This window comes from Canis aureus, chromosome 8, assembly GCF_053574225.1.
Source record: "Canis aureus isolate CA01 chromosome 8, VMU_Caureus_v.1.0, whole genome shotgun sequence".
NCBI lineage: Eukaryota > Metazoa > Chordata > Mammalia > Carnivora > Canidae > Canis > Canis aureus.
Window position 1 is genome coordinate 45676505 of NC_135618.1, and position 18664 is coordinate 45695168.

General features: G+C 35.2%; 1 protein-coding gene across 4 annotated transcripts in view; it reads left to right on the forward strand.

Annotated features, from left to right (window-relative positions):
• The window catches only part of ATF7IP2 (activating transcription factor 7 interacting protein 2), a 55573-nt gene that overhangs the window by 6645 nt on the left and 30264 nt on the right, over window positions 1-18664 (forward strand). For 3 of the 4 annotated variants that reach the window (XM_077906611.1, XM_077906612.1, XM_077906610.1), the window contains exons 2-5: window positions 8769-9613; window positions 10648-10772; window positions 14895-15029; window positions 15608-15706. In XM_077906611.1, coding sequence (XP_077762737.1) covers window positions 8779-9613; window positions 10648-10772; window positions 14895-15029; window positions 15608-15706 — 1194 coding nt within the window. In that variant the 5' untranslated portion in view covers window positions 8769-8778. The remainder of the gene's footprint in view (window positions 1-8768; window positions 9614-10647; window positions 10773-14894; window positions 15030-15607; window positions 15707-18664) is intronic. The other variant, XM_077906613.1, reaches the window with a different exon arrangement.

An 18664-nucleotide genomic window follows, 5' to 3' on the forward strand; every position in this document is an offset into this window, starting at 1 on the left:
AGATTTTTTATTCATTTGAGAGAGTAGGAGCACAAGTAAGGGGGCAGGTGAGAGGGAAAAGTAGACTCCAAGCTGAGCAGGGAATCTAATGTGGGCCTTGATCCCAAGACCCCAGGATCATGACCTGAGCTGAAGGCAGATGCTCAACTGAGCCACTCAGGTGCCCCATAAATATGAAATCTCCATACCACTTACAAAGCATTTTAAGCTAATAACTAGGGCATTAAAGGAAGTAATAGAGAAGCAAAAGATGTTGGACATAAAAAAGCAAAAAGTAAAATGAGACATAAACTATCAATAATATCAAATGTGAATGGATTAAACAATCTAGTCATAGATTTTCAGACTGGAGGAAAAACGGCATCCAAGTATATGCGGTCTGCAGGAGATACACTTCAGTTTGAAGGATACAAATATGTTGAACATGAAAGGATAGAAAAAGATCTTTTGTCCAAAGAGCAACCATAAGAAAGTGTGGTTATATGGATTTCAGACAAAATAGACTTTAAAACAAAAATTTAACTAAAGATAAAGGAGGATGTTTTATAATAAAAGGACCAGTCAGTCCTTCAGAAGTTAGAACAGACACACGCACACAGTTATATATATTTATATACACACATATACATATGTGTATGTATGTGTGTGTGTGATATACCTAATAACACCACTAAAATATGTAAAGCAAGTATTGACAAGAATTGAAGGGAGAAATAGACAATTCAGTAATCATGACTGGCAGCCTCAATACAGCACTTTCATAATGGATTGAAAACTAGCCAGGAGATCAGTAAGACTTGAATGACACTATGAACCAACTAGACCTAAGAGAACATCTTGTGAAACAGTAAACAAAATAACAGCAAAAAACATTCTTCTCCTGTATATAGGACATTCTCCAGTACAGACATACAGAGCCATAAAACAAACCTCAGCAAACTTAAAAGGATTGAAATGAATGAAGTACTTTCTCTGATCACGGAATGAAATTAGGATTCAGTGCCAAGAAGAAATTTTAGGAATTCAGAACTATATGGAAATTAAACAACCCCTGAATAACCACTGTGTCAAAGAACTCGTCAAAAGAAAATAGGAAATATTTTGAAATGAATATAAATGACATAACACACCAAAACATTGTAGTGAAATTAAAGCAATTCTTTGAATTGTAGTTAAGGAGCCTGAGTGGCTCAATCAGTTGGGTGTCTGACTCTTGGTTTCAGCTCAGGTCTCAATCTCAGGCCCTTAAATCAGGCCCTGTCCCTCATTGGGCTCTGCACTCCACAGGGAATCTGCTTAAATCCTCTCACCCTCTCCCCTGCTCGTGTTCACACACATTGTCTAAAATAATCATTTTTTTTCTTTATAAAGGAAATTTGTAGTGATGGATACCTATATTTAAAAAGGAGTTCTTGGGGCACCTGGGTGGCTCAGTCCGTTGAGCATCCAAATCTTGATCTCAGCTTGTCTTGATCTAAGGGTTGTGAGCTCAAGCCCCACGTTGGGCTCCATGCTGGACTCTCATTACTTTTTTTTGTTGTTGTTTAAGATTTTATTTATGTATTCATGAGAAACAGAGAGAGAGAGAGAGGTGGGGACAGGCAGAGGGAGAAGAAGCAGGCTTCTCGCGGGGAGCCCAATGCAGGACTTGATCCCTGGACTCAGGATGATGCCCTGAGCCGAAGGCAGACAATCACTGAGCCACCCAGGCATCTCTCCATTACTTTAAAAAAAAAAAAAAAAAAGGTAAAAATAAAAGTTAAAAACCTCAAGTTAATAACCTTTTAATCTTAATACAAAAAGAAGAGCAAACTAAACCTAAGGAAATAAAGATTACAGCAGAAAATAATAAAGTTAAGAAAGAAAAATACGGAAAATCAAGAAAGCCAAAAATTGTTTTTCAAAAAAAGGTCAAAGATTGACAAACCTTTGCCTAGAATGACTATGAAAGAGATTCAAATAGCAAATCAAGACTGAAAGAGCATTAGTACTGACATTCCAGAAGTTAAAACAATTACGAGAATACTGTGGAACAAATCACTTCTATTCCAGCCAGTTAACTAGTTGAAATAGACCAATACTTAAAGAGACTCAAATGAACAAAAACAGACTCAAGAAGAAATAGAAAATCTGAACAGGCCTATAACAAGTATAGGGATTGAATTAGAACACAAAGAGAAGCTTCATATCAGGTAGCTTTATTGTTGAATTCTACAAAACACATAAAAATAACAATTCTTTACAGATTTTTTTTTTAAGAAACAGAAGAGGAAGGAAACCTTTCCCTAATCATTCTGTGAGGCTAGGAGGCCAGTATTTTCCTAATAACAAAATCAAAGACCTCGCAAGAAAACTACAGAACAATATCTCTTGTGAATATATGTAAGAATCACTAACAAAAAACTAAAAAATTCAATCCAGCAACAGAGAAAGGATTATACACCATGGCCAAGCAGGATTTATCCCAAGAATGCAAGGTTGGTTTCACAACCAAAAATAAATTAATCTACCATATCATTAGAATAAGGAACCAAGAAATATGATTATGATAATAGATGCTAAAACATTTCCTGACAAAATGCGATGCTCTTTTATGATAAAAACATTAAATAAAGTTGAGATAGTTGGGAAACTCCTTATCTTGATAAAGGGCATCTGTGAAAAATTCCACAGCTAAAGTATAAATGATTAAAGGTTTTTCCCCTGAGTCAGAACAAGAGGAGGATGTCAGCACTTTCCACTTCTATTCTCATTGTACAGGAGTTCCTAGTCAGGATAGGCAAGAAAATGAAATAGAAGGCATCAAGACCGGGAAGGAAGAAATAAAACTACTGACACGTGATAGGATCTTTTTTGTAGGAAATCCTAAAGAACAACCCCTCCCCCCCCCAAAAAAAAAAAACAGATAATAACAAGGTCAACAATGCTGCAGGTCAGATAATATATAGTATTGTTTGTATTTCTATTGTACTTGCAATGAACAGTCCAAAAATGAAATTAAGAAAAAAGTTTCACTTACAACAGTATCAAAATGAAGTGCAAAACTCTAAAAACTACAATATACCTTTGAAAAGAGATTAAACATCTAAATAAATGGAAAGACTTCCATGTTCCTGGATCAGAATACCTGATAGAATTGAGGTAGTTATACTCCCTAAATTGATCTATAGGTTCAACACAATTCACTGTTAAAGTCCAATAGGCTTCTTTGCAGAAGTTGTTGATCTGATCCTGGAATTCATACACATATTCAAGGAACTCAGAATAGCCGAAACAATCCTCAAAAAACAAAACATAAAGTTGAGAACTCATCCTAAATTTAAAACTTAACAGCTACAGCAGTTGAGACCTATATATCAGTGGGATAAAATTGAGAATCCTGAAATAAACTTAATATTTAAATTAATTGGTTTTGACAAGAGTGTCAAAACAATTCAGTAGGGGAAAGAATGGCCATTTTAAATGGTGCTGGAACACCTGTCCACATGCAAAAGAATAAATGGATCCTCTTCACGCTATTTAAAAATTAAAATGGATCAATAAAATTTTACAACTATTAAATATTCATGACCTTGGATTAAGCAGTGATTTTTTTTTTTAGATCTTATACCAAAAACTCAACAAATAAAAAACTTAATTGGATTTTATCAAAATTAAAAACTTGGGGCACCTGGATGGCACAATTGGTTAGGCCTCTGGCTCTTGGTTTTGGCTCAGGTAGTGGTCTCAAGGTTGTGAGGTCAAGCCCCACATTGGGCTCCACACTCAGCTTGCGGTCTGCTTAAGATTCCCTCTTCTCTGCCCCCCTCCATAAATAATTATATATTTTTAAAAAGTTAAAAACCTTAATTTTTCAAAGCATATCATCAAGAAATTGAAAATAGAATGTGTGAAAACATTTGCAAATCGTATGTGAAATGGGACTGAAATATAGAATATATAGATAGAACTCTTATAAGTCAATAATAAAAAGGCAAATAACCCAGTTTTAAAGTGGGCAAATGACCAGAATAAATAAGATAAACAAGTGGCCAATAAACAGCATCATTAACCATCAGGGAAATGCAAATCAAAAGGACAGTGAGGTATCGCATCACTCATCAAAATGACTCTACTGGAAAAAGAGACAGTAACAAATGTCATGAAGAGATATTAAAATAAAATCACTCTTTTGCTCCCTATTGTGAAAATATTGGTCTAGATGCTTTTAAAACAGTTTGTTCCTCTGAAGATTAAATATGGAGTTAAAGTATGATTCAGCAATTTCACATAAGGCATATAACTAAGAAAAATGAAAACATGTCTACACAGAAATTTATACCTAATTTTTATAGCAGATTTATTAATAATAGTCAATTTTGGCTCTGAAGCAGAATGTAAATATCCAGAATTCTTGAAGGTATATATAACATAAAAGTAAGGTAAAATCTGGGATGTAAAGTGTGAATACTTTTTATTTATTTAAGTAATCTCTACCCCCAACGTGGGGCTCAAATTCATGACCCAGAGATCAAGTCATATGCTTTTCCAACTGCACCAGCCAGGCACCCCTTGAATACTTTAAGATAATGTGTATTTAAATAATGTTTCACTTTTTACTTAAATGGTTATTGAGGGGATCCCTGGGTGGTGCAGCGGTTTAGCGCTTGCCTTTGGCCCAGGGTGCGATCCTGGAGATGCGGGATCGAATCCCCCGTTGGGCTCCCGGTGCATGGAGCTTGCTTCTCCCTCTGCCTGTGTCTCTGCCTCTCTCTCTCTCTTTCTCTCTCTCTATCATAAATAATAAAAAAAAATTAAAAAAAATTAAATGGTTATTGAAACATTGGCTAAAATGTTTTTGGAAAACTTTAAAATATATTAGAATCCATGGAATCCTGAGGCATATGTAAGACTTTATAAAATAAAAAGGACATTTTCATAACAATAGAAAGTAAAATATAGCAGCAGAAAGCTATGAAGATCAGAAGGCAGGACACCAAGAATAAGTGGCATTATATTAAATGTAACTGGATTAAAATCTATTAAAAGATTCATTATGCTAAAATATTTTCATTGTTTAACAAGAGGCATCTAAAACAAATTAATGAAATAGACAACAGCATGTTCAGCAGGAGTCATATCATTGGATAAATAAAAGATAATTTTAAAGTTCAAAATTAATAGGACACTGTCCAACAACTATATACCTGAGGGCAAAATGAAATGAGATCCCTTACTCTCAGTATATTCTAAAATCAATTCTAGATGGATTAGACAGTCAAATTTGAAAGACAGATCTTTAAAACTTGAGAAAATATAGATGACTTCTCTTTTCAACCTTGTGCTGCTGGACAAGTACCATGATTCCAGAGATCTGTACAAAATGTGGCTTATTTGACAGCAAAGGATTCAAGCTGGTTGAAGAGAGAAGTTCTGTGATGGCAGGATCCCCTAATTAGACTGTCTTTTATTTTTATTTTCCCAGTAATAAATTTTACTAAACCTCTCTACAGTATGTTAAAGTCTCATTTACTTTAGAGGCAGTTACCAGTACTTAACTTCCCTGAGCCTTTTATTGGCAGTTTAACTTCTTTTTCCCTAAGCATACTTCCACATGGAGTATCTCTCTGTCGTGCCCTATGTTTTATCAGCTAGCAAGGTGCACGCTGTTATGACCAATTTTCTCATATTTAATTTAATTTAATTAATTTAATTCTCTCTGACCAAGTATTCCTATTATATATTCATTCAGGTCTGCTCTTAATATATTTTTATAATTGCATAGTCATGGTACAGGTCTGTGTCTTGAGATGATCTCGATCAGAAGAAGGCTTCTGTACTATCAGAGGGCTTCATTATGTTACACATTACCTAGGGGTGGGAAAGGATTTTTCAAGAGTGATTAAACAATAACAGAAAAGAAATTATTAAAATTAGGAAGATCCAGGGGTACCTAGGTGGCTCAGTCAGTTAAGCATATGCCCTTTGGCTTAGGTCATGATCCCAGAACTCCAGGATTGAGCCCCATGTCGGGCTCCCTGGTCAGCAGAGTGTCTGCTTCTCCCTCTGCCTTTTACCGTGTTCTTGTGCTTTCTCACTTTCTCTCTCTCTCTCTCAAATATAGAAGTAAAATCTTTAAAAAATTAGGAAGATCTAAAGACAAGCCACAAATGAGAGAAGATACTTGTAACTCATACAACAAATGATTGGCAAAGGATTTCAACTGTAATCATTTAAGAATACTGTCTCTCTTCATCTTGACTTCTCCTTACCTTTGTGTCACCTGGCAGTAGAATAGCTTCAGGCATTTTGTGATTGGGGATATACTTAGTGTAGGTTTAATAGGATACATTTATGGTTCATAGTCAATTTTGAAAGTAGGTAGTTACTACCTGTTGGCTTTTGATGGGAATAGGGTCTGCAATGCCTGGTACCTGAAATATATGAGGAATAAAGAAGCCATGAATTGAAATTTATGAAGGTAGTCAGGAGAAATATTCCCCAATTACCTGATGTTTAAAACTAAGTAGAGGATTTAGTTCTCATGGATTTCCAGTCAAAAGAACTTCTCTGTTAGAAAAATAATAACATAGCATATTAAAAATTCACCATACTTTTTGTTGTTAGGAATCCTGCCTTTAAAAGAAAACAAGAATTTTTGTGTTTATAGGGCACACAGCTGTAGCAGTACCAAAAAGAAATGTCTTTACATGAAGCTGATTGTTTCATGCATTCTGATTATCAATTAAAATTTAATCACCTATGCTGTGCGGCACCAGAGTGGCTAAGTCGGTTAAATATCCAGTTCTTGATCTGGGCTCAGGTTTGTTGTGTTTTGTTTTTATTTTAAGGTTTTATTTATTTGAGAGAGAGAGAGAGCACAAGCAGGAGGAGCAGCAGAGGGAGAAGCAGACTCCCCACTGAGCAGGGAACCCGATGCAGAGCTCAATCCCAGGACCCAGGTATCATGGGTCCCAAGCCAAAGCAGACGCCTAATCAACTGAGCCACCCAGACACCCCCTAGACTCAGGTTTTGATCTCAGGGTCATGAGTTCAAACCATGTGTTGGGCTCCTCACTGCTGGGCAGGGAGCATACATTAAAAAAAAAAATTATGCTAGAAGATAGACTTAGTTTGTTCATTTTCTCTGGGAAATACTACAAAAATAGGTAATCAAATAGTCCTATAGGAAAAAAATCTTATATTGAATCAGGCCCTTAATGAAAGTATGCAGTTTTTTTGGTTTTTGTGATTTTTTAAAAATATGTGACAGTTTTGTTTTTGTTTTGGAGGTGTTTGTTTATTTAAGTAGGTTCCATGCCCAGTGTGGAGCCCAAAATGGGGCTTGAACTCAGGACCCTGAGATGAAATGTTGGAGTTTACTGTCTGAGCCCCTGTAAATGACAGGTTTTTAAAATATGAATCAACAAATGTTGATTTTTTTTTTTTCTTGTTCTAAAGAAATATTTGCCTCAACCTTCAGGTCTCACAGATCCTGGGACTGTTCCTGATCAAATGATATGGTAAATAAAAAAATTAAGGAAAGCTCCAAGTAAGATATGTGATAAATGAAAAAATTATTCAGGTAGCTTTGACTGGTTATTTGTGCCTTAAAAAGTCCTAGCTTCTGTCATTTCAGTTTAAAAGTTCTCTATATTTTGTTAGATAACTGTCATGCCTGTATATATTTTTTTTCTTTTTCATTTCTTATGCCTTTGATTGCCTTGTAATTTGGCAGAGTAATTTCCTTTAAACTATATACCTACCTATAGTTTACATCAGACTTGATGTAGATCCTAAGAGATAAATTCTAAACTGTTTTTTTTTGCTATGTAGGTTTTTACTAAATTATGAGAAATAATTATAAAATTTAAATTAGCTTTCTTGTTTGAACTGGCATCCTGTTGTGTATCTTTAGTGCTCATTTTATATTCCTATTGGGAATTACTCCTGCAGTACCACTTATTTTGGAAATATGAGCATTAGGAAAGAAAATGCAGGGATCCCTGGGTGGCACAGCGGTTTAGCACCTGCCTTTGGCCCAGGGCGCGATCCTGGAGACCCGGGTTTGAATCCCATGTCAGGCTACCGGTGCATGGAGCCTGCTTCTCCCTCTGCCTGTGACTCTGCCCCTCTCTCTCTCTCTCTCTCTCTCTCTCTGTGTGACTATCATAAATAAATAAAAATTAAAAAAAAAAAAAGAAAATGCAAAATTCTTTGCAAAAAATTGAGTTTTGTTTTTTTAGGAAATGGAATTTAATCTTTACATCATGTAAAGTATAGCCTGCTTGGATTATTGAAACTAGACTTTAATGGTTATGACAGTGAGGTGATAAAACAAAAAGTAGCCAGATAAAATTTTCAGGTTTTTATTAAGTAGAGGCTTACTAGCAATATAAAGTTTGAATTTATTTAGTTTAGATTTATAGAAAAGATTAAAGTTACTTGTACGTTTTCAGTGATAGGTAAGAATGGATATAATTTTCAAGAAAAATTATTATCTAAATCTTTAGAGGGGGCAGCCCCAGTGGCCCAGTGGTTTAGTGCCACCTTCAGCCTGGGGTGTGATCCGGGATCGAGTCCCTACATCAGGCTCCCTGCATGGAGCCTGCTTCTCTCTCTGCCTGTATCTCTGCCTCTTTCTCTCTCTGTGTCTCTCATGAATAAATAAATAAATAAAATCTTTAAAAAAAACTTTAGAGGGAGTCTGAACATTATTTTAATACACCAAATAAATAAACTTTTGTCTATTAGAGAAATGCATCTAAATATAGTACTTTAAATTCTAGGTTATAAAAGATGGCCAGTCCAGACAGAAGTAAGCGCAAGGTACTAAAAGCCAAAAAAACAATGCCTGCAAGTTGCCGGAAGCAAGTAGAGATCCTGAATAAGTCGAAGAATGTCGAAGCACTGAAAACAGCAACTGGGAATAATGTGTCAAGTGGTAATCAGAGTTTAAGTACTGGTGTCATAAGTAGCAAATATGGACATTCTGAAAATGATGCTTCCTTATTGGACTCCAACAAAAATTCAGTATGCTCAGAGAATAGTAAAGTATTTTCTCAGAATATTGTGAAACCACTAGAAATTGTTGCTTCAGAAACAAGATTGGAAAACTTTGAAGAGCAAGTTCTGTGCCCTTACCAAAAGTCAAGAAAAACAACAGAATTTTCCAAGAAGCTCTTTACACAAGAGGCAAAAGAGTCACAAAACACTTCTGAAAACCATTTTGAATGTCAGACAGATGTAACAAGATCTTGTTTTGAACAACTTGAAGATTATAATCTGAAACCCATTTATTGTCCATCTAGTGTATCTAGTGGTGTTGTTCAAATGCCAGAAACTACAGTAAACAGTGCCTTGGATGATAAGAGGATCAACAAAATGGTTTCCTGTTTAGAAAACTCCGGTTCTGAGTCATGTGATAAAAGACAAGATGACATTTTAAGTTCAAATACCCGTTTTGTGCCTGTTGATAAAGTACCTAAGTTGAACAATTCAGTCATTTCCAGTAACTATGCTGCTGCTATTTTGAAAAGTGAAGAATCCTGTAGGACCTGTCATTCTAGCATTTCAAGTTGTGAAAGTGTAGACTCAACACTGCTGGCAGCACTTGACACTGGTAGGAATAATAGTAAGTATATACTTATGCATCTTTTAGAGAAATTAAAATAGTCACTTTCCTTTTGGGGGATATTTTTAGCCTCAGATATAGAAATAGTAGCGCATATATAGCCAAGAGAAAAGTAAATCATGAAATAATTGTTTCAGAGTGTCTTGTTTCTGAACCATTTAGGGTGAGGAGGGGGAAACGGTATCCTCCATATCTGAAGGGAGGTAAATTCTGGCAAAGAAGGAATCAGTCACTTTGCCTTGAGAGTACAAAAAAAAAAAAAAAAAAAAATCAAAAAGGTGACATAGGGCGATTGTTTGGTTTATTTCATCTACATCTTAATTTGAAGTTTTATTTATTAGATTAATGAGGCTAGTTGAAAGAGTTTTTTTTTTTTTTTAATCGTTGATGAACTCATTTCTTTCCATAGAATTAACCTGTAAATCATAGGCCAAATGTAAGGTGATAGATAATACATACATGTGTGCATGGAGTGACAGAAACATCGAATAACTAATGAAATTCTAGAATTATAAAATCATTAAAGTAACAAAAGTAAATTTCATTAAAAGTAGGATGTTTTTGTAAGTTAATGAAATAAAAAGAAAAAACATTTCTTAGGATAAAATTTTATTTGTGTTCTTATGTAGGTTACGTAGTCATTTAACAAGATGGATTTAAAATTGCTTAAAAATAATAACAGGATCACCTATTAAAAAAAATGTCAGACTGCGTAAGTAACTGTACTGTATAAAAATGATGTATGACTGCTTAAGTAACTAGAGGATTAAGTATTATAATTTATTCAGTTTTTGTTGGTATTAAATAGGTATTAAAGTTGAAAGGAAAGTGTATCTGAGACCAGAATCCTACCTAGGAACCTGACAGAATCATTTTTTGAAGGTTATATTTTGTCACAAGTTTTTAGACAATTACATTTGCTAAAAAATGCTGCCTGACATCACATTTTAGTTTATTTCCTTAGAGAGTCTGAATTCCCTTGTTTCCTTCCTTAGAAGGAATATTTTTACTTCTGATCTTTCCATTTCCCCAAGGCCATAATCAAAAGAAGAGGATGTTTTCAGAAAACAAAGAAAATGTTAAGCGCATGAAAACTTCAGAGCAAATTAATGAAAATATTTGTGTAACTCTGGAAAAGCATACAGCATTGCTAGAACAGGTAAAATATTGGGGCTTCAAACCTTCTGATTAGTAAAAAAATGGTAAAAGTTAATTGATCTCCATGGTGATTTAGTACAGATGACTTTCACTTGGTGCAAAGGTGGTGTATGAAAGTAGAATCAAACGATGGAGGTATTAGGGAAAGATAATTGTTTACATTACCAAAACATCTCCAGTTAATTGAAAATAATCTTATGCAGAGTAGCCTGGAGAATCCTGTTTAGGTAGAGTGCTGTAGTAGAAAGAGAATGGACCATTTTAGTCAACATTACATTTAAATCTCTTTGAAAGACATTGTCTGACCTTAAGTTTTGCTGAATAATTCAATCTCTTTTGTACTGGTCTTAGGGTTCTCTGATCTGCAGCTTCAGCTGTTTGTATACCTCATCACAATTGACCACTGTGTCATAAACTCAGACAACCCAGAAGTTCGTCATAAAGTCCTGTTGCATTCAGGTTTAGTGACCTAATTTCCAGGTTTACATGGATATGTTGCATTATCTGACTCTGCTTTATAACATCATTGAATGCACATTTTGCTTTCATTTTGCCCCATTTTATTTCATTGTACTCTAGTTTCCCATGTCTGATCAACTCTGAATTTAAGTGTGAGATTCAATTTTACTTTTTATTTTTTTTATGAGATTCAATTTTAATAGGTCCTGTAATGAGGACCTGTTTTAATGATGTTTTGCTATTTTACTACCACTAGAATTATTCAGCTAAAAGTCATTATATGATAGATTAATGTCTGTCACCTATAATAGGTCTTAATGTCAGAACCAAACTACCCTGCTGTTTTAGGAAGGAAAACACTACTGTTTTCTAAAACAGACCATTACAACTATATAGTTACTATATAGTTACGTGTTATATGGATATATACTCACATAATAAATAAATGGAAACCTTTTTGAAGGACTCTTGCAGAACCAGCATCTAAGGTGAGCCAGCAGTTTTTCCATTTCTACCTTGTCTTTTCTTCCAGGAAGACCAAAGGGAACAGTAAAATAAAGATGTCTAAGTCTTATTATTTGCTGGATAGGACTAATAGAATTACAGTGAACAAAGATCTAGCTTAAGAAAAAGGCTGTGTCTTACTCCCAGGAATTAGTAGCTGAATTTAGAAATAAATTCTGATAGGGACATATAAAGATAAAATTTAATCTGAATATTTTGGTTTCACTGGCATGGAAAAATTAGTTTTCATTCATTACTATTACCTCTCTCACAAAATACTTGGTTTGAGTTGACACAGAAAATGGTCCTTTCCAGTGAGGTTTAAGAAATGCAGTTTATTTTGTTTTCTCAACCACCACCACCACCCCTGGCAGAAGTTTCTTGCACATTCCTCAGAGACATTTGGTGTTTTAGCTAATTACTATCTTTTCACCTATCTCCTAATAGCTAGCTTTCCATAACTTGATATTTTAATTCCTGTCCAAAGACTTAAGTCTCTAAACCACATCTTTTTGGATTTTTTGTTTGAATCCCAGTGGAATAGGGATTATCATTCTGATGTTCTTCTCTGAGAGAGTCCCCTAGCTGTTGACTCTTCTGAGGTTTTATAAGGATCTTGGCCTCCTTGATTCCAATTGAGTTAATGAAGTATAGAGGAGTTTTTCTTCTAAAGTCCAAGTTTTTAATATTTATTTATTTTTAAGATTTTATTTATTTGACAGCACAGGTAGGTAGAGTAGCAGCCAGGGGGAGAGGGGAGAAGCAGGCTCACCCCTGAACAGAGAGCCAAACATGGGGGTCGATCTCAAGACTCTGGGATCATGACCTGAGCCAAAAACAGACGCTTAACCAACTGAGCCACGAGGCGCTCCTTTAAAGTCCAAGTTCTTCATTCTACCTACTATCGTAGAAAGTTGAGGCAGATTGGAAATATATAATTGCTAGTCTTTGTCCAATTTTTAGGATACTTTGGCTGTCATCTGCAAGTTGTACCTAGGATTTCCGTCTGATACCATAATTTTGGATATATTACTATCAGCAGAAGACATTTATGAGGTATTTTTTTGGTGGAGGTTATTGTGTCCTCTTTATGAGGAACATCACCACTAAATGAGAACAAATGTCCACTCTAATCAAGAGTAACAACCTATGGATGGGCATTTAGTACTTTTAAATAACCAGGTTTTAAGAGTCTGCCTCCATCTGAATTGTCCGGAGTGATTCAGACTTTCTTGCTTAAATTGTGGTTTATTGAGCTTACTAACAGTTGAAGACTGTCATTTTCGACTACTCTTTCCTCAGACTTACCTGATCAGAATTACTAGTGATGCCTGTTAATTAGATGGTTTTTCAGACCTTTTTCCAGGAAATTCTGTTTGGTGAATCCAGGCTAGGGCCTAGGAATCTATGATTTTAGCAAATGTCCCATGTGTTACCAGGAAAGTTTCACAAACACTGTGTGGCCTCCTCTTGTTAGCAAAACAGTATTTCCTTTTTTTTTTTTTTTTAAATTATTTATTTATGATAGTCACACACAGAGAGAGAGAGAGAGAGAGAGAGAGAGAGAGAGAGGCAGAGACAGGCAGAGGGAGAAGCAGGCTCCATGCACCGGGAGCCTGACGTGGGATTCGATCCCGGGTCCCCAGGATCACGCCCTGGGCCAAAGGCAGGCGCTAAACCGCTGTGCCACCCAGAGATCCCCAAAACAGTATTTCCATACTCAAGACATTTAGAAAGTTTCTCCAAGATTCATCTGAGTATGAGCTTTACATATTGAGCCTAGCCATTGAACTAGCAAGCATGCAGGAAAAACCACACATGGGTAACAGGGGTCACCTATCAGTAAAAATAATGTGTTTTTGAGCACTTATTAAATACTTAAAAGTTTGTTAGTAAAAATGATAATGTTGAGAAACCATTGAAGAAATATTAAGCATTACAGAAAAAGTCAAGTACATGGTTATGTTGAAGAGCAAGAACAATGACAAATGAGAAGGAAAAACCTTAGGATTAATCAAATAAAATTGCTTAATATCCCTAATCATTCTGGTGATATCCATATAATAAAAGAGTTTAACATAGAAGGTTTGTGTTCCAATTTCAAACACCAAGAAGCAAGAATTTAGGGGAAAGATAGAAATATTACTAAGAAGTACCTCAGATGTATCATGACAGGTTTTGTTATTGAGAGAGACGACCTACTCTGTTACGAAAGCAGTTTACGAGAGGATACTAATTCAGCAAAAAACTACAGTGGATGTTTCTGAATACATGGCTCAGCAGAGCTGTTTGTATCAGTGGGCATTGAGATTAATTATGCTCCCTGAAAATAGGTTCGTCTGTTTTCTAAAAAACAGCCAGATAATGAAATGCATTAATGTTTCATGTGACAGCTACTACACATTATTAGAATAGCATGCATTATGCCAAATAGCATTAGTCACTAACTAATTGTGCCTGGCTTCTTTCATTTTAACAATAAGAAAGTCACCCCCTAAAAAAGCTATTCAAGTAAAATAGATTATCTTCCTTTTTATCAATTCACTTTTTTCTGTTTTATGGAGCTCTTTCACATATTAACCTTTTATACTTTTACAAAAATCCTGTGAGCATCACACATTCAACATTGTATTATCTGCCCACATGTGAGCAAGGAAAATGAAGCAAAGTGTGTGACTTTCCAAAGGTCATACAGCTTTTGTTAATGGCCAGATCAAGGCTCAGACTTTCATAATTTGCATCGTAATCTACTACAGACCAAACCAACCATTTTCATTGGTCTCTGGCTTTCAGATTAGTGGAGTTCCTTTTTATGGAATATTTGGTTTCATTTATGCTCATTAGAAAAATAAATGTGATAGAGGCTTTTACCTTTAATATGTATTATGGAATTCAGCTGAAACTGTAAAAAACAAAAATTAGCCCTTGGAGAATAAGTTTATTTTCTAACATCAATATATTTAGATACTGGGTGTGTTTCGCTGAATTTGATATTCAAACTTCTATAAAACTTACTTGTAATATGAACATAAAATATGAAAAAATGTATTTTATCGGTTACAGTAAATCTAGAAAAGAACAAAGCTATTTTTAAGGAGTAGAAAATAAAATTGCTTTTAAATTTGAAATGGGTGTTTTGGTTTTTATTTTAAAATTCTAGGTCAAACATTTGATTCGACAGGAGATCTATAGTATAAATTACAAGCTATTTGATAGCAAACTGAAAGAATTGACCGAACGCATTGGGAAGACACAGTGCAGGAATAAACATGAAGCAATAGCTGATGAACTCTTTGTAAGTTTCTAATTTCATTTAATTTCATTTGAAGTAGATTTTTTTGCATGTTATGAAAGGAAAACAATAAAGCAGACCCAAATCTGATCTTTGCCCACAAGCCTGATATACTATACCATAAGTAACAGAATTTCTTAGCTGTATTGGCCCTCATGAAATACTTTTGGAAATACTATACTGTGTTCTTCTGTTGTCAATTATTTTGTGTCAACTGACAGGCATAATACATAAGCGGTTTCTTTTAATTAAAAATATATTCTGTGTTAGAGCTTGTACAACATATTTCAGACTGTTCTGGGGTTTTTATTTTGTTCTTATCCCTATAGGCTTACTTGCTGATTGCTGTTTCTACCAACATTAACTTTATTGTGGCTCCATTAGAAGTTTGATGTTTTTATCTTCCATTCTTATGTGCCATACTGGCATCAAACGTGATTTAAATTTTTGCTTATATAAGAATTTGTCATTTATTTGGGTGGATGCCTAAGTCTTATGAGACTGCTTTGGCAGATACATAGTTTTCCTTCAATCTCTATATATTATTTAGTGCGCTGGTTTTGTATTTTTCTTTTTTCTAGGCAAAAATATCAAAACTTCAAAGACGTATTAAAGCAGTATTGCAATGTCAAAAGAATTTCTTGGAAACAAATGTATTAACCAGTAATACAGCCTGTAAGGTTGGTATAAACCCATACGAGCTTTAATTAGCTCATTGACCCACTATTGTAGGTAGTTGGATTTTAAGAAATGAAATCTATTTCCAAACTAAGAAGGCTTTAAAGACAAATTTATATGTAGAATATTCCTGTGATACTATCTCTGGAGAAGATACTGTTAGGTAGCCAAAAGTAAATGCCACTTGTATTTATTTCAAGTGAATAAGAGACAATTTGTGATCCCTACCATTTTATCATGAAACAGATAGTATATAGCAAAGTTGACCAAATTTTACAATGAACACTCATAGATGCAACACTTACATATTTTACCTTCACTGTTTTAATATCTATATGTCTGTCAATCTGTTCATCTCCTAAGCCATCTTTATATTTTGTGTATTCATAAATACATTTTTTTGTATCAAAATACACTCTGCAGTATATGCTTCCAAAATATTTCAGCAGGGATATCATTAGAGTTTTGTATCTGTTTGTATTTTTTATATAAAATTTAAATATAATCTTCAGTATATATTCACTGAATTTTTTTCTTGTAGGATCTTTATTAGCTTTGGTATCATATTTATGCTAGCCTCAATAATTAAATTGGAAAGCACTCCCTCCCCTGTATTCTGGAAGTTTGTGTGTAAGATTTTTTTACTTCCTTAAATGTTTGATAGATTGCATCTCTGAAAACTATGTGTGGGCAAGGAGCTTTCTTTTGTAGGAAGACTTTTTCTTGAAATTCAATTCTTTAATAGGTATGGGGCAATTCAGATTTTTCTATTTCCTTTCCTCCTGTATGTTTTGTAAGTTATCTTCACAAGGAATGTGTCCCTTGTATCTATGTTGTTGAATTTGTTGACATAAATTATTGACAACAGGGATCCCTGGGTGGCGCAGCGGTTTGGCGCCTGCCTTTGGCCCAGGGCGCGATCCTGGAGACCCGGGATCGAATCCCACGTCAGGCTCCCGGTGCATGGAGCCTGCTTCTCCCTCTGCCTGTGTCTCTGCCTCTCTCTCTCTCTCTCTGTATGTGACTATCATAAATAAATAAAAAAAAAAATTAAAAAAAAAAAAAAAAAAGCTTTTAAAAAAAAATTATTGACAACATTTTTTTGTCCTTTTAATATTTGTAGATCTGTAATGATAGACTCTTTCATTTCTGATATTGGTAATCTATATTTTCTATTTTTCTGGATGAGACTTGCTAGAGTCTTAAAAATCTTATTCTTAAAAAAAAATCTTATTCTTTGTTGTCTCTTCTATTTTTTTTATAATTTTCTTTCTTATGTTTGATGTAATTTTTTTTTTCAATTTCTTCAGTGTTAATTTTAAATCATCTTTGTTACTAGAAAACATTTAAAGCTATAAATTTCCTTCTAAGCACTGCTTTTTCTAAGCATTTTCTATGCATCTTTTCAGTGATTAGACATTGTACTTTTGTTTTTCTTCAGTTGAAAATAATTTATAACTTCCCTTGTGGTATTGTTCTTTGACCTATGGGTTATTTAGAAGTATGTGTTTAATTTCCAGCATTTGGGACCTCTCTATTTTATTTTGGTCAGAGAACATACTGTGTAAAATTTCAGTCTTGAGAGTTACTGACACTTACTTTATAGCCCAAGATACGCTTTTCCTTCCTTGGTGAATGTTCCATGTACACTTGAATGTTGGATATAATGTTCTACAAATGTCACTTTTGTATTGAGTTTGCCACAGTGCTTGATAGTGGCGAATAATGATCCCTAAAAGCTATCCATGGCTTCATCCCCAGAACCTGTGAGTATGTTACTCTGCATGTTCAAAGAAGCTCATAGATGGGGAGATTATCCTTGTGGGATTAGTGTGATTATTTCAAAGGCAGAAGAAAGAGATGGGATGATGGAAGCAGAGGTTGGAATGATTGCACTGAAGATGGAGGAAGGGGCTAGGAGCCCAGGAATCCTGGCAGCTTCTAGAAGCTAGAAAAAGGAAACACTCCCCTGAAGCCTTCCAGAAAGGATGCAGCCCTGCCAACACTTGATCTTGGCATAGTGAAACTTGATTTCAAACTTCTAGCCTCCAGAACTGTTAAGGAATAAATTTCTGTTATTTTAAACCACCCAGTTTGTGGTAATTTGCTATAGCAGCCTTGGGAAACTAATAGAGAATGTGGTACCGGCAAGTGTGGGATACTACTGTAACAAACACCTAAAAATGTGCAAGTGGATTTGGAATGGGGTCATGGATGGAGGCTGAAAGAATACTGATGAGCATGAGTTTTTAAAAGCCTGGATTGACTTTCAGTAGAAATACAGATGTTAAAGACTGCAAGCAAGTGCTCAGAAGACATGAGGAGTACCTAAGAGAAAATCTGTATTGCCCCAGAGAATATGTAAATATTCATAAACTGACAGTTGGTGGAAATTCGGACATTTATTTATTTTTAAAAGATTTTATTTATTTATTCATGAGAGACACAGAGCGAGAGGCAGAGACACAGGCAGAGGGAGAAGCAGGCTCCATGTAGGGAGCCCTATGCAGGACTCGATCCCGGGTCCCCAGGGCAACACCCTGGGCTGAAGGCAGGCTCTAAACCGCTGAGCCACCCGGGCTGCCCAAATTCGGACATTTAAAAGCACCATTGGTGAGGACCCTAAAGAAATGAGGAACATTACTAGAGACTGTAGGAAAGGAGATTCTTGTTACATAGTGGCAGAAAGCGTAGCTGAACCGTGTGCTACAGTGACATGGAAAACAATTTGTAAGTGATGGAATGGGATTTCATTAGGCAGATGAGATTTTTTTTTAAAAAAAGATTTACTTATTTGAGAGAGAAAGGAGGAGCAGAGGGAGAGGAAGGAGCAGACTCCCTGCTGAGCGTGAAGCCTGACCTAGGGTTCAATCCTAGGATCCTGAGATCATGACCTGAGCCAGAGTCAGATGCTTAACTGACTGAGCCACCCACGCACCCCAGGCCAATGAGATTTTTAA